The 16,782-nt window shown below is 47.8% G+C and overlaps 2 protein-coding genes across 3 annotated transcripts in view; both read right to left on the reverse strand.

Annotated features, from left to right (window-relative positions):
* The window catches only part of Trap1 (TNF receptor associated protein 1), a 39,815-nt gene extending 38,138 nt beyond the window's left edge, over nt 1-1,677 (reverse strand). Inside the window, exon 1 of the mRNA XM_008846154.2 lies at nt 1,521-1,677. Coding sequence (XP_008844376.1) covers nt 1,521-1,608 — 88 coding nt within the window. The 5' untranslated portion in view covers nt 1,609-1,677. The remainder of the gene's footprint in view (nt 1-1,520) is intronic.
* A 4,482-nt stretch (nt 1,678-6,159) lies between these two features.
* Crebbp (CREB binding protein) overlaps nt 6,160-16,782 on the reverse strand; it is a 155,059-nt gene continuing 144,436 nt past the window's right edge. Inside the window, exons 26-31 of one of the 2 annotated variants that reach the window (XM_008846197.1) lie at nt 16,402-16,515; nt 15,116-15,281; nt 14,680-14,847; nt 11,346-11,507; nt 10,833-11,114; nt 6,160-9,460 (exon numbers count right to left, since the gene is read on the reverse strand). In XM_008846197.1, the coding sequence (XP_008844419.1) occupies nt 7,301-9,460; nt 10,833-11,114; nt 11,346-11,507; nt 14,680-14,847; nt 15,116-15,281; nt 16,402-16,515 (3,052 nt within the window). In that variant the 3' untranslated portion in view covers nt 6,160-7,300. The remainder of the gene's footprint in view (nt 9,461-10,832; nt 11,115-11,345; nt 11,508-14,679; nt 14,848-15,115; nt 15,282-16,401; nt 16,516-16,782) is intronic. The other variant, XM_017801517.2, reaches the window with a different exon arrangement.

Raw genomic sequence — 16,782 nt, forward strand, 5'->3', positions numbered from 1 at the left:
CACTGCATGACACAGATGCACTCACATACATGCAGGTAATACACTCATACACATAAAAAAAATAAAAATTTTTTTAAAAAAAGAGATGATACTAGACAAAATCAATCCAAAATGATGTTGCATACAACAGTAATCAAATGTCTATACAAAAACACAAGGAACCAGTAAAGCTTACAGTGGCCTTCTCTGTTCACATATGCCATTAAAAAAATGGTTAAGGTGCTGGAGAGATGGCTCAGCGATTAAGAGCACCAACTGTTCTTGCAGGGGACCTGGGTTCGATTCCCAGCACCCACATGGCGGCTACAAACTGTCCCTAACTCCAGTTTCAGGGGAATCATAAGCCCTCTTCTGACCTCTGAGGCATTGCATGACACGGGTGTACTCACATACATGCAAGCAATACACTCATACATATAAAATAAAAACAATAAATATTTTTTAAATGGATAAAATAAAGTTAAAACTTCTGATAGAAAACAGTGCCAAGACACAAAGAGGAAATTCATAGACGATATACGGTTCACCATTAAAAAAGTGAGGACAATCTAAGTCTCACTAGTATCCAATCAGATACAAATCAGAAAAGGTGTCTTCAACAGAGGACTCTCTTTGCTGTTTCTAGATGGTGCTGGGGATGAACCCAGGGTCTGTGCAAGCTAAGCATAAACTTTATAACTGAGTTACACTCCTGCCCCTTAGAAACAGGTTTTGAGTCATAATCCAATGCTGAAGAAGATACTATGGAATAGGCAGTGCTGCTGCCCGCTAAAAGGAGCATAAAATGACAAAAGTAGTTTGGGCAGCAATTTGGCAAAATCAGCTAACATTTCAAAAAATCAGTCTCTAAAACATCCATTTTAAAACTGAAGAAATATCACACGTTCATAAAGACTTAAGCACTCATTCAACCTGAGCAACATTGACTGCAACGATCTTTGTGTGTCCAACAGAACGTTTAGTGAAGGACGATAGTCCGTGGCCACTGGAAAGCCACTGTTCCCGGGTATGCTAACATCAATAGTTGTGTAAGGAATGCTGGAAGCATTTAAAAAACTTTAGCACAATGCATATTTGACTTAGGCCTTTTAATGTAAAATAGTTATAGATACATATAATTTGTATGTGTATGTAACGTCAACACCTTCACCGTTACTTCGGAGCGCGGAGTGGGAAACCAGAGACTACAGTCTTTCTCCATTCCTTGTGTCTTCCAATTTCAGGTGCTGGGGATGCAGTGCATCCAGAGGCTTCCCCGAAGTCAGGGGTGACTGTTGGTTTGGTTTACCGTTACTACCCTAGGGCACCGAGCGTGCGCGCAGCTACGTGCAAGGAACGACCCCCGTCGAACCCAGGAGCTGGGCAATCAGGAAACCAGGGACCCACCCGCCCGGGCTGGGGGCGCCCGAGGCTGCTCTCCCCGGAAGCCACAGCACCCACGAGGCAGGTGCCATGGCCTCACGCCTGTCAGCGAGCGCGAGGCCTAAGGCGTCGCCTGCGCACTCTCCCGCGGCGCTCACCTCTCCGGACGCCAGCCAACGCCGGGGCCCGCAGCGGACTCCGCAGCCTACGGCTCCACAGCAGGAGCGCCCGAAGTTCACGCGCCATACCGGCGACCGGAGCGCCTAGTGCAGACGAGAAAGGGGCAGGGAGGACCTTCCGAGGACGCGGTACAGTGACGTCATGGAGCGCGTCGGACTGCCACAGACGCTGCCTGCGCGGCCCGCCAGCGGAACCTACACTTGGTGAGCGGCTCGTTGGGCCTGAGGGCGGGACCTCAGTGACCTTGGCTCTCAGCGTCAAGGACGCTGGCCCCGCGTGCGGACCCTGATGAGGGCCTGGTGTCTCAGGCCTGCGGCTAGTGGCTGGCTGTTCCTGGGCAGTGGCATCCTTGACACGGGGCCATGTCGCTCCCCAGGCTGAAGTGTGGACGCGCGGAAGCAGCCCCAGTTCTTCGTTTTATGCTTCTGGGCCACTGGAAATCGTGCCCAAACTACAGACAGTGACAGAGATTTTAGGTTTGACTCATGTGAACTCAGTAACCAACACCTCCAAAACTGGACTTACCCGTTTATTGTGACTCTCGTCCCTACTGGAAGTTAGGTTGTGTGGGGTTCCAGACCATAAATCTTGCCTTTTGGTCCAGTCCCTTCAGTCAGCAAATTATCCGTCACCGCCTTAACCCTAGAGTAAAGCCAAGTTTACTCCATTGAGGCAGGTTCTCGAATGGTTTTGAAACACAGTATGTTTTGCTATGATCAAATAATTTTACAAAAACATTAGAGCTGTCGCCTAGCTTGCTTTGAGACCCTGATTCCAACCACAGTAACACTTCACAAAATGAGTTACTTGAGACTGTTAATGGTGCTACAAAGAACAGAAGGATCCAGTAGTTACCTCCTGGGTCTTGGACAGACGAAGTGTTGGTAGAGGGAGTATTTGTGAATGTTTCTAGGTTCAATGTATCAAGGATAGCTCCCAAGTTCCTGACTTTATAGATGGAGGCTAGAAAAGAATGGGCAGATCTAGGAGGCTGGGGAAATGACAATCAAGAGTGCTGCTGGCGTTGCCATTCAAGTAGGAGGATCTGAATTCAACCCCCTACACCACATTAAAACAAAATGGGCAAAGCACTGTGTGCCTGTAGTGTCAATGCTGGGGAGACAGATCTAGGTAGAAAAGCAGTCTTCTCACTTAGAAGCCTCAGTTACTTCCCCCATTTTGCCAGCCGCACATCCTTCACAACCAGCCCCACCCTCCTCACTATAGTCCTCCTAAACGACTTACATACAATTAGTTCCTAACTTAGGCCTCTGTGCACAGACCCTGAATCACCTAACCTTCTTGGATCCCCTCCTTGTCACAACCACGTAACAGCTTCCCTGGATACTACCAGGGGAAATGAGAGGCTTCACATTTCATTCCCTTTTCTCTCCATTTAGGAAATCATCTGTTCAGTAAAGAGCTGACACGTTGGTCTATGGAGCACTAGAAAAGGTAAGCGCATTTGGCAAAGGTAGTGGAACCTGGATTTCAGTTAATAGGGAACCTAGATTCTGCTATGTATAAACCTCTCAGATTCCAGGCAAATTAACCCTATGCCTTCCTTCAGCCTGTTCTTTCACAGGAAACCAAAGTTTAAAACTCATGTGTCTAAGTGTCAGGAACAGCAAGAAATGATTCCCACAAAACTTCAAGGGCCCTCTGTGCACCAGCCCAAACTACAGTGACTGCCCAACACTGGTCAGCTTCAGATACTTGACCCACAGCCTTTCTCCTGTCTGGTTCCATTTTCCAACTCTGGGACTTCTGGGACTCTTGGCAACTTTTTAAATCTCCACCCTAATGTTTTTTTTTTTTTGTTTTGTTTTTTTTCCTTTTTTGGTCTTTTTGAGACAGGGTCTCCCAGACGCCTCAGCTGGCCTGGAACTATGTAGACCTGGCTGGCTGGCCTAAAAAACTCACAGAGATCCCCCTGCCTCTCCCTCCCAAATGCTGGGATTAAAGGCATGCACCACCACGCCTGGCAAGACCCTTCTTCTTAGGGTCCCACACCTGTGTCAATGTTTAAGCCTGGGTAATGTTAGAGGTGATAAAGGAGTCCTGGCAGCAGAAGGGAAAAATAAGGAAAATACCCACAAGAGATGATGGCAGGAATACGCCTCTTCAGCTACCCTTCTCACTCTGCAGACTCCTAAGGACCAGTGTGTACAGATTCTCACTCTAGCTAGAACATTCCCCAAATATTAGTCCTTTTAAAGATCCTTTTACCTGAATATCAAGGACAGACCCACATTTACTAAGTCTACAGGAGGTTGCCTGGTAGTGGCCCTGAGCCATAGGACACAGGATGAAAGAACATAAAGCCACTCCAGATCCAACCCTCTGGCAGGAATTTTGTGGAGTATGAACTCAGGTCAGGGACACCAGCTTAATTCTGTGGACATTAGGGATGACTGACTCCCTCTGAAATTTTCTTTAGTGAAGAGTAAATTAGCAAAGATTTCTAACAAATCCTCTATAAACAGATGTGAGCTTGATCAAAGTAGTTTTAGACAATTAACTGCTGAGTCCTGTCCACTTAAAACTCCTTGTGACTCGACTCTGTCCATCTGGGTTCTGTTTTTTCTAGTATCTTTATAAATCAGTGTTTTTCCTCACCCTGACACAAAAACATGATTGACAAATATGAAATTAACATATAATGCCCCAGGAAGCTGCTATGTTATCTTCACAGTCCAAGATGGACAAACTCTATGCTTATTCCTACATATGCCCACACAGATTTGCTACAGTATTCCAGCTACAGCTCCACTTCCAAGTACACTGCTTTGTGTTGTGCTTTCTGGCATGACAGTGGCTACCAATGTACAATCAAAGCGTCAATAAGAAATGTTTGCTTTTTGTTTTTAAATAGCTTATTCTGTCACATAGTAGTACACCTATATTTTGGTTCAAGTGATTGCACTTTGGATCAATTTTTATGCCAATTTAAAGAAAGTTGCATGTCTCCACCCCAACAGTGCAGGAGAACCCCAAGTACAGAAGCAGCAATTTCTGCATAAATTCATGGATACATCCTACTTCAGTTCTTAAATGCTAGAATTTCTGGGAGCCTCAAATGCATGCAGGATTGAGACATACTCAACCAGACATCTTCAGCCTTTGGGTTGACTGGCAGATGAGCTAATGCTAAGGGGGTCATTAGCCAATCGGAACCACCTTTGAATCCAAGCAGTTTTACCAGCTTTTATTATAAACACCAGCACATTTCAAGTTCCCTCTTTTTGATCACAAATATAGGACTTTTTTCTTCTCTTAAGTATACAGCATGAGACACAGTGTCCGGGCACTCCAGCTCTTACAGAAATTTCCTTAGGATAAACTTAAGTGATAATATCCACAGCCCACACCCTCAGCCACATCCTTTTGACATCCAGATGGACGGTTGCATAGGATGCAGACTCCAAAGAGGTTGGTACATAGTTTTGAATTCCAGGATAACCTGAAAAAAAATGTCTCCATTGCCCACATTAAAAGGCTGCACACTGGCAAGTGCCACCTTCTGAGCATGGGCTGAGAGCAGCTCCTCTGGGGCTCCAGTTCCTCCTCTTCTTATTTGAACACATGGCTCAGGGCTCCCCCTTGGGCAACAAGGGGATTCTGAAGAGGGTCAAGAATGTGCAAGGACCCAGCAAGCTGAGCAAGGACAGAGCATCACTTCTGGAGGACATGGGACGGGGTGGAGACAGGACTTAGTTAGGGATGTTAGATGATAATCTTATCCTTACCTGGTCTCATCCACGTTATTAAAATGCAAAATTAAAAACTCTACATTCAAAACTCCAATCTTAAAAGCTTCCTCAAATTTAGGCTCCCAAGTATCATGTATCTTTAAAATACTTCTGTGAACATTAAGTGCCAAAAGGAAGGCTATTTGGGTCATGATTTCTAAATTTAGCACCCCCACCCCCATCTAGACCACCCTTTGGTTGGAAGACAGGGATTTAAAAAAAAAAAAAAAAGTTCCCTGGGGGCAGCAGACTAGGGGTAAGTTTCAGTTCCCCTCCAGTGGCCATCCTCTCAGATGTAACATTTACAGTATTCATGAGCTATGTCCCTTGCTCAGGAAGGGCACCTGTAACTGGACCCCATGAGAGGGTGAGACCATGGAGTAGTACCCCCAGGGAGGCACCTGGCCTAAGAGGCCCTACTGAGGCCACGTGGGGCAGGCTGGAGGAGGTAACCTCCCTGCTGAACACAGTTTGGGGAGGGGGAGGTCAGGAACCACCTCGGAGTTCCTGGAGCACCCTTTGCATTGATTGTGGGATCCAGGTAGAGAAAAGGGGGACTGCCTGAAAGCAGGGCAGGAAGCCCTCCTTGGGGAGGGGCAGCTGGCTACAACAGGAGGGAAGACAGGGAGAGTGGGTTGGAGGCAAAGTGCTGTTTCCGACCCAGTGGTGATCATCCCTCGAGGTGTGGGTGAAATTCACCTGTGAGCACTGAATTTGTGAGGCACTGGGAACTGCCTCCTCATTCTCTGTAAAGGAAGCCCCCTAGGCAGCCACAATCCTGGGACATTTCCCAGCTGCCACCCACATTGTGACTGTGACTACAGCCCCGGCCTCTCCACTCCGAGCGAACAATCAGAACCATGTCTTACAAAGAACAGACTCCAAAAATATATATAAATAAATAAAAACCTTAAACATTCTTACAGGGATCTTAAAGAACAGAATACATGTTAAAAACTTCAGTAATTTATATCAATTTGAAGCGATACTTTATATACAATGGGGAAAAAAACACATGCATAGTCCAAATACAATGTTGAAAACAGCATTTCATAACAAAAAAAAACCCGAACACTAAGTGTTAATACCATGTACATGAATTCAAGAAGGACCACCCTTTTTGTCTGTTGCACACAGTTTATTTAACAATATGATATAAGAAATGAGTTGGTACTTTACCATTCTATACAGTGATTGAATCTTCTTGAATTTTCTTATTTATAGTAATTATAGCGCTTGCATGATTTACACTAGAATTGCTTTTCCTCATTTCAAGTTTCACATAGAAGAAAGAAAAGAATGCTTCTTCTCTATTAACATTAGCATGGTCTAAGAGAGTGATCATCCCTATTTTTGTCTAAAACCAGTTTTATCAGAGAAACAAAGCAACAATTTCTACATCTGCAAGACAAGAGGTTGGCTTAAGCCAGCATGTATAGATAGATGTGTGTGGGTGTGTACATGTGTGCACGCCGGAGTCAATTCCTATCGTCCAGGGGTAATACTTGGAGATGCCCACAGAGTTCACTATAGAAAAAATTCTTCCCGCAACATCAGGTCGTTATCGGGATACATTATAAGATGCATTATTTCTGGAACCAGTTTCTTAATATTATTTTTCTTCTCACTTTTAAACATAAATGTTTAAGTCTTGAAAATACAAATAAAAAATATGAATATAATGAACTTGTTTTTCCCGTTAAAAAAAGGCATGAGTCACCAGCAATGACGACAAAAAGAATCCAAACGACCCCCCTCCCCCAAAACAAAACGGAAAAACAATCCCCCCCAAAAAAACAAAAAAGAGACCAGATATTTAAATCAACTGGTTTTTAACAAAAAATATATTCTTTGTATTGTTTCTTTAAACATCAATCCACCCTTCCATGCTTGGAAGTCACAGTTCCATCTAGGCTTAATGAAAAGAGCCTAGATGCCTGGATTTTCAGTACAAAAGGTCCAAGAACATGAAAGGGGAAAAAAAAAAAAATGATGCTCTCATAATGCTACAAACCCTCCACAAACTTTTCTAGTGTGTCTCCCGTGGTGTCACCGACCAGCGACAGTTCACTGGACAGTGCGCTCCTGCTGGGGGTATTCAGCTGGGGAAGCATTGCACTCTGTTCTGGGTTCCCCAAGTGTCCCTGATCCATGGAGCTGGCCATGGTGACTGCAAGTCCAGGGTGGGGGGAACCAGTCTGGGGCGAGACATGGTGTGGTGAAGGCTGGGGCTGTATCCGTGGTGACGGGCTGGAATGTGGAGGCTGGGACTGGGGTCGTGGAGACTGGACAGGGGCTGGAGACCGCACCTGGTTACTAAGGGATGTGGCGATCTGCTGGCCAGGGAGATGTGAGGCCTGTGGCTGTCCTGAGAGCATGTGTTGCTGGGGGCTCATGGGGTTCGGCTGGCCTGGGGACCCAATCTGTTGCTTCATCTGCTGCTGCTGCAGAATCCGCTGCTGTAGGGCCTGCTGGATGTTGGGGGTGCTGTCTGCCCCCAGCCCAGGCTGCCCCATCTGGCCAAGCTGTCCCATGGGAGCGGCCATCTGGCCCATGGAGCTGCCCTGGATAGGGAGGTGTTGCTGCATGCGCTGCTGCTGCATGGCTGGAGCATAGCCTCCGGGTCCTTGTGGCTGCTGGAACTGGCCGTGTCCTGCCATGCCCCCGGCCATGCTGGCACTGCTTTGCTGCTGTTGCTGCTGCTGCTGCTGCTGCTGCTGTTGCTGCTGCTGCTGTTGGTGCTGTAGCAGCTGCCTCCTCACCATCTCTCGGTACTGTGGATTCATGTTCGCCATATTGGGGTTGTGTCCCGGGTTCATGATGTTCAGAGCCTGTCCTTGGGGGGTCAGGCCTCCCATCGCCTGCTGCTGTGGAGGTACACCAGGCCGTGGCACACCGGCTTGCATTGCATTCAGGTTCTGCAGGCCGGGCTGCTGGTGCATGCCAGGCTGGGGCTGCATGCCAGGCTGGGACTGGAGTCCGGGCTGGGGTTGCATGCCAGGCTGATTGGCCACATACTTGGCTGTACGCTGTTTGATGAAAGCTGCCATTAGCTGTGGGTTTGACTTGAGGATGTTCAGCACCTGCTGCTGCTGCTGAGGGGAGCTGGGTGACTTCAGGGTCCGCAGCAGGTCTTGCAGGGCACTGGGTGAGATGCTCCTTGGTGGCTGCACACTGGGCATCCGTGGCCCAGCCACAGCTGCCTGGGCCGGCATAGACATCACAGGCCTAGGCATGCCTGGCATTGGCTGCTGCTGAGGGATGGGTGCCTGCTGCCATTGTCCAGGTGGCATGCTGGACATGACAGGCCCACTGACTTGGTTGGGCCGGGGTACATTCAGGCCCACGGGGGCCATTTGGCTCCCTGGGGTCCCCATACCTGTGCGCCCTGGGGGCATGCCATTGTTGATGTTTGCTCGGTAGAGGTGCTGCTGCTGCTGGGCCTCACGTTCAATTTGCCGGGCTGCTTCCACTGCTGCAGGTGGGGGTTGGGCGGGGGGTGGAGGCGCTGGCACCTGGTTGGTAGGCTTCCCAGCAGACACTATTGTCGGGGGCTGAGTCCGGGCCACACTAGGGAAGCCAGCTGGTGACATGCTCACGGGTGAAGGCTGGGGCTGGGCAGGGGGCTGTGGTGTCTGGGGCGTGCTGGGCTGCTGCGTGGGGGTCCCAGGTGGTGCTGAGGTAGGAGAAGGCAAACTCTGCTGAGGCACATTGCGGGTGTTCATGGTGGCCATTCGACGGCGCATGAGCTGAGCCTGCTGCAGGCGATGCTGGATCTGCTGCTGGCGGAGCTTGTGTTTGATGTTGAGGCAGAAGGGCACAGGGCATTTGTTTTCTTGGCAGTGTTTGGCGTGGTAGCAGCAAAGAGCGATGAGCTGCTTGCACACTGGGCAGCCTCCATTGGTCTTGCGCTTGCAGCCCTTGGTGTGCTGCACAACCCGCTTCATCTTCTGGCAAGATGGGAGCGAGCAGTTGGCATTGCGACACTGGCAGGCATGTACCAGGGACTGGATGCAGCGTTGGATACTCAGACGCCGGGACTCCTGGGGGCTCTTGGACTGTGGCTCACCCTGACTGCTGCCCTCGTCGTCCAGGCCTAGTCCCCACTTCACCATCTTGTGGGTGTGGCTCTTTGTATTGTAGCAATTGATGCAAAGGTCGTAGTCCTGCAGAGAAGGAAGGGGAAAAGGCCAACATCAGCACAGGCCCAGCATTAATAGGCTCCCTGGCTACACACACCACCACTAGGTCTCGGCCTGGGCCTAAGCCTGAGCCTGTTCATACATGTGTGCAGGACATACCGAGGCTCTTTAGGTAGCAGATAGTGGTCCCTCTTCCTTCCCTGTTTCATGTGATTTGGGAAAGCATTAAGACCCTGACCATGAGACCTAACAGTGAAGACCAGGAACACTGGCTGTTTCCTTCAAGCACTACCAGAGAATGTGGGACATTATCCCCAGGAGAAAGGCACCAAGTGGTCTTTCTGCAACATGGAGGCCCAGATGGCTCAAAACTGCTTAAATTTAGAAACCGAGAAGGAAGCATTAAGTTTGAAGGCCAATGGCCTTTGGGAGATGGCTCAGTGGGTAAAAGCACTTGCTATGCAAACATGAGAACGTGAGTTTGGACCCCTAGCACATAAAAAGCCAGCATGTTTGTGCAGTTGTTAGAACCCTAGAGCTGGATAGGGCAGAGACAAGAAGGTTTCTGGGGCTTGCTGGCCACCAGCCTCACTCCAAGTTCAGTGAGACACCTTTTCTCAAGGGAATGAGGCAGAGAGCTAGAGAGCAAGACATCTGACATTCTTCTCTGGCCTCCACATGCATGTGTATGGGTGTACATACCCAACGCACATACACACACACACACACAAAAATAGATAAACAAATCTGGAAGATGAAGTCCTAGGGCTGGGTCTTAGAAATTGTGCTTACAGAAAGCACAGAAAAACCCTAAAATTGACAAAGTAGAAAGAGGACAGAGGAAGATAGAGGAGGCTGGAAAAAGCCAGGGTAGGGGGGGAGGTCAGATGTTTAAAGGTAGCAGAAGAAGGAAGGGCTTCACAGCTTTTCCCCTCCCCAGGTCAAGCCCCACATAGGTGAAGGCAAGCTGCCCACAGGTTAAAACCATGAGGTTTTAAGCATCTGCCAACCACTTGATGAGTCCTGCCATCAGACCTGACTTTTCAAAAGGGCCAACCTGCCAGCAGGTCAGAGGGCATCCCTGCCCGCCTGAAAGGCTAGAAGGAGGTAAATACTCTGGAATCCCCACAGAACCAAAGTCCCCCAGAGCCTCTTTCCATAGTCAGGCTGCCTCAGCTTGGGGCCTAGAGCTATGGTAAACAAGAGCAGTTGATGAAACAGGTAAGAGGACAGGAGGCTTCTGCCTTGCACCTGATTCCTCAACCTAGGGAGGTAAGCACAATCACTGCTGTAAACTAATGCCAACTCCCGAGTCCATTCCCACTGCTGCTGGGGCACTGTTGTAACCCCACACCTGGCTGTGAGGGAGTGCCAGAAGGGAGGTGGTGGGGCCTACCTCACACACAGTGCAGTGCCAGCGTGTCTCCACGTGGTGCTTGCACTCGTTGCAGGTATAGACGAAGCGATCCTGGCCCTGCGTGTGTAGCTCTACCAGCATGCACAGTGTGGACCACTTGGATCGGCGTAAGGAAGAGAACTCCCAGTGCTTGTCTCTAGCCAGGGTGAGGAAGGCATCACGCCCATCCATGAGGTCACAGCTGAGCAGGGGGTCAGGGTCCACGATGGGGGGCAGGGTATGGATGACAGGCCCAGCATGCAGGTGAATCACAAAGAAAACCTGAAGAAAGAAGCTGTATTAGTGCCACAGAGTGGCAGTGCAGAGCATACGCAGGGTTACCTCTTCCTGCAGAACAGGAGGATAGCTGAACCCAGTACCTGCTTGAGGCCCAGCCTTTCCTGGAATGGCCCTCCATTCTACCACAGCCTTGCACAGGAAGCACAAACACAGCTGGTCTGGTGCCTGCAGCTTCTCTTGGGTTTTGAGCATCCCACCACCCTGTGCCATTACCTCTTTGTGTTTCTCCATGGTGGCATAGAGCTTCTGGGACAGGTCATTAGACACATTGGGCATGCTAGGCTTTTTCTTGTTGGCGCGGCTAATGCTGCTTTTATTCTTGTTGGTCTTCTTGTTGTTCTTTTTCTTGGCATTCTTGCTGTCACCCTGACTACCCTAGAATCACATGCAAAGTTGTCAGATGAACACCCATTCCCAAGTTATGGGGCTCGAAAGACCCCACTATATACCCTGGCCACATGCTGCCTCCAGAGGGCTAAGAATGGATTCCTCTAAACCTGGCTATGTCACCTGTATTCCCTGTTACCTTTTCAGGATGCTAGTTCAGAATCTTAACATGTGGGGGATAGTGAAAATTTTCTTCTACTCCTCATTGTTCCACTGGACAGTAATGCTATATCCTATCCTGCATGCTCAGTACCTTGTTCGTTGCTTTGGGAAGGCCTGGACATCCATTGTGTATGAATTATCAGAAGACACAGGAAAGATACAAACAGGGGAAGAAGTGGCACTGGTAGGAGCAAGCATGCCAAAGTGCCCCTCTAGTTCCCCTCAACAATTGCATACGGCACAACACTTTCAAGCTGGCTCTGCAACCTACTGTTAATACTTCAACTATGATTTAGCTGAAGTCTAAAAGGGGCTCACTCCCTGGTTCAAATATTCCAATGATCGTACTATGGCAAAAATTCAGGGGTCTTGCTAATCTAGAGCAATACAATGTAGAAAAGCTAATCAAATCTGGTCCAGAGAACTTTCTTTTTCCTGTGGTACTAGGGAAATGCATGCATGTGCTCTACCACTGAACTACACCCGACTCAAGAATTTCATTTTTTCTTTGAGATACAGTCATGCTATGTGACCCAGGCCTTGAATTCATAATCTTCCTGCCTCAGCCTTCTGAGTAAAATAAATTTTAGTAATGTTTTAAAAATTAATTTATTCTGTGTGCGAGTGTGTGAATGTGCATGTGTTATGGTGCACATATTAAAGTCAGAACACATTTTTTGGGGAGTTAGTTCTCTCCTTCCACCATGGGAGCCTGGGGATCGAATTCAGGCTGTTAGGTTTGGCAGCAGGCACTTTTACCTGCTGAGCCATCTTGCTGGTCCTCAAATAATTATTTAGGGGGTGGACGTCATCTGATGCAATACATTTTAGTTTCTTTTATACTTGGAATTTTCTCTGTGCATGTGTCCGAGTATGATTTTTTTCTTTCCACTGGCACCACTGCAAGTACACCTCACCTCTATTTCCATGACCTTGAGACTCTGATTTTTTAATAGAAAAGCAGCATCCCTCTACCAAGTATCATTGTAACTGAAGTTAACCTAACTATGAAGTTCTAGGTGTCTTTGAGGAAGATGAGTCCTTGCCCAGAGCATCTAAACTGCATACAAAGAGAACAATGAATCCACCTGCCAACACCCTCCCTAGCACATGCAAGTCCTTGGAACACAGTGAAGGCCAGCTCAGGCACAAGCATCAATCTACCTTGGTCCTCTGGATAGCTTCACTGCCACCAAGCCAGAGACCACCTGAGATGGCAGTGCTTGGTCTGCATTCCCTGTTCTACAGAGAACTTGCAGGAGCTCAGTGGTCTGGGATGACTTTAACTCAGAACGAGTGACTCCCATAGTCACTTCCTCTGATGCCACCACTGCTGTCCTTTACAAGCCCAGACACATGTTCTGAATCGAGTCATCTTGCTCTGAGGCCAATGGCACCTGGTCACCTGGTTTCTACTGCACTGAATCTAAGCCAGGCACTGAAATCTGCCCATCTTCTAAGACCAGCTTGAACATGGCCTCTCCTCTCTAACTTCTTCCAAAATTATCCTGCAATGGAAAAACCTGGCCAGGCATGGTGGCGCATGCCTTTAATCCCAGCACTTGGGAGGCAGACGCAGGCAGATCTCTCTGAGTTTGAGACCAGCCTGGTCTACACAGTGAGTTCCAGGACAGCTGGGGCTACAAGGAGACCCTGTCCCAAAAAGCCAAAAAAAAAAAGAAACTTCTAAGCAGTAAGATACCAAACCTTGGTGAGTACCAGTCAGGCTCCTGAGATGGTTAGATGATGGACTAACTTCTGGGAGGCTACCATGATGGAAGTCAGAAAATGAGGATAGTTCTAGAGCTGTTCTTGGGAATCAGCAGGGGCACGACCTTCTGCTTCATCATGGTCTGCACTTTCTCTGTTCTGCTAGAGGCCAAAGGCTGTCTTATTGAGGATATAACCTAAGGTGCATAGTGCCTGGCACATTGCGACCACTCCACAAATAATGTATGCTGAACTGAGGCTTAAGGTATCACCACATACAGCCAACCCTGCCAGCCAGCCCTGCTGGGGCCCAGTCTGACTCACTGCCTTTGGGGCACTCCAGGCCTCTCAATAGCAACATTAACTGCAGCCCATTCTAGGCCTTTCCCTTACCACAGTAGGTTCCAACTTTACCCAAGAGCCCCCTTAGTTCATGGTTTTTCTTCACGTGCCACAAAGACCCATCCTTACTTCTGGGACTGCTACTCTCAGAATTCACTGCACAGTCCTAATGAGTCTATCGTTATAACAAATCTATGTCATCGTCAGCTCTGACAGTTGCATGATCTTCAACACAGCACACTTTACTTCTCCTGCCTAGAAGGTTCCATCCCCTGTAACTCGTCGTGGGAGGACCTCAGCTCTGACCTCACCACTTCAACAGACCTCAGACTTCCTGCTGTTTTCTTACCTTTAGCACCTTTTTTCTTGGCATTGCCCCATCACCTAAAAATGTACTTATATAGCTAGCTACCCAGCCCCCTCCTGTTTCTTCTATTATAAGAAACCTCCTGGGGCAGGGATGTGGGTCTTATTTAGTTCACTCTGTACTGCCTAGTAAGTAATCAGCGAGCAGGTTCAGAGTAGGTAGGAAAAAGGGCAAAAGAAGGGGGGTGCCACAAGGCCTGGCAAATGAGCATCTCCTTTTCTTTTGTCTTTTTGATACAGGGTCTCCCTGTAGTCCCAGCTGTCCTGGAACTCACTGTGTAGACCAGGCTGGCCTCGAACTCACAAAGATCCACCTGCCTCTGCCTCCCAAGTGCTGGGACTAAAGGCATGCGCCACCATGCCCAGCTAAGGCCTGGCAAATGAACATCTCTTAAAGTAACTTCCACCCACTTCCACCCTCCTTCCTGGTTCCAACAGGATACCCTCCTTCCCCTTTACTCTTTAGGTCTAATCACCACATCCCACAGGGAGCATTTCCTATATAGAGACCCTCGGCCTGCTTTCTGTTGTTGATGGTATCTTCCTATGAATAATGTGGGGGCCTGGGTAGGGGCTGTACCTCAGGAGTCTCACTAGCTGCAGTGCTCTCTTCTTTTTTCCTCTCCTCTTCTTCTTGTTCTAGCTCCTTAATGCTTTCTTCCAACACATTGGGCCAAAAATCTCCTTCAAAATAAGGCAACTCCTTGGCACTTGTGAGCCTGTCTTCATTTGCTTGTTTTAAGATATCCTGGGAGGAAGCAGAACAAAGGTGAGGTTAGGTCCCCTGTTGGCTATGGGGGTCCCCCATATACTGACAACATCAACTGAGTGAAAAGGCCTGCTGTGCCCAACTGCACCACAGCTTCTGCATATTTACCCCATGCTTTCATGGTCTTGCTTTCTACTTCTTGTAAGTAACCATAATTATAAAGTACATGAGTGCCAGAGGAAAATACACAAAACCACAAAACATGTCAATCAGCTGTGATAAAGCCAACACCTTCAGCATACTTTACCTTATAGTCATGAATGATTCGCTCTGCAAATGCTTTATCCAACATCTTCTTGTACCACTCTTGTAGTCGTTTTGGTTTGGGGATTTTCTGATCAGGGGGGTGGCAATGGAAGATGTAGTCATCTCCTTCACTTGGGGGGCAGGCCCAGATGTGCCCTGTCACATACCTGCAGGACAATGAACATGCCAGACAGAACTGTCAGTGAGTTTGAATCTACTTTTAAAAGAGTTGCAGCTGAGAAGTAGAAACTATAAAAAAGACAAAACCAAAAGAAATGACTATAATGCTCGTGTAAAACCTAGAAAATAGGCACCACACCAGTGCTGGGGTTGGGTGAGTACAGCATTTCTTCAGTCCTGAGAACTTTATTTTCAGAAGTGCATGAATGGCCCTGAGCTGAGGACTCCTGTAACCTTGTTACAGAACCAGGTGAGATACAGCCAGGGAGATGCATCAGTTTCCTGCCTACTTCCTCTTGTGCACTGGAAAGGCAGTTCAGATAAGTTTTTTCTCTAAGAGACTCCTGCCAAGCAATCTTACGCACTCTGTTTAAAAACACTTCCAGCAAAACTTTTCAGGTTTGAGAAAAGAACGTGACAGATATGAAAAGAAACACAAAGAACCAGAGAAAGAAGATACACAGAGACCACGTACTGACGGGTTAGGCTCTGAAAAAGACCAGAAAAGCCAGGTGTGGTGGTACACGCCTTTAATCCCAGCAGAGGTAAGGTTATGTCTGGGAGTTCCAGGCCAGCCTGGTCTACATAGTGAGTTCTAGTACAGCTGGGGCTATATGGAGACCCTGTCTCAAAAAAAGACCAAAAAAAAAAATCCAAAACTGATTTACAGGAAGGGCTGTATCATTCAGTAAGGTTATTGAAAAATCACTGACTTAATCCTGAAATAGGCACATTTTTTTGAGTCAGGGTCTCCCTGTAGCCCCAGCTGTCCTTGAACTCACAGAGATCTGCCTACCTCTGCCTCCCAAATGCTGAGGTTAAAGGTATGCACCACACCAGGCAAAATAGGCAATTTTTATGATATGTAAATTATCCCTCAATAAAATGGAAAGAGAGTGAAAAGCAAGCCAAGGCAAAGAACTGACAATGCTCTCCTAAAGCTGGACACTACTGAGTTCGTGAGCAGCTGGAAAGGAGTCTCTGTAGATTTCGGAACTAATCTCAACATATTAGAAACAAAGCACTTAAACACTTTAAAAAATCATTTCTCAAAATAAACATAGACAAATGAAACATTGTTACTGATTCTAAATAATCCGGACTCACCCCAATTTCTTCACATACTCTAGGTATCCAATGAGGATCTCGTGGTAAACAGCTGTCCGGAGGCAGCGGGGCCGGAAGAAATGAATACTGTCCAGATAAGATATGTACACACGCCTGCAGGGGGTGGGTGGGTCATTTTTAATTCAGGGTACCCCTCAAACTTGAAAACAAACACCAACATCCAAAAGCCTCCAGAAATAGGTTCTGATAGCGGTCCCACTGGCCACCTAACAGGATGTGATAAAACCCTTATCACAGTCCCAGCTGACAACAAAAGAAACAGAAATCATTTTTGGCTGCTCAACAAAAGGGATGGAAATCTTCCCCAATGGGAACAACCTGGTAGAAGCCACTTCATGTCCCATTTACCCAGATTCTTTA

Source organism: Nannospalax galili, unplaced genomic scaffold (genome assembly GCF_000622305.1).
Source record: "Nannospalax galili isolate Female #2095 unplaced genomic scaffold, S.galili_v1.0 scaffold471, whole genome shotgun sequence".
Taxonomy (NCBI): domain Eukaryota; kingdom Metazoa; phylum Chordata; class Mammalia; order Rodentia; family Spalacidae; genus Nannospalax; species Nannospalax galili.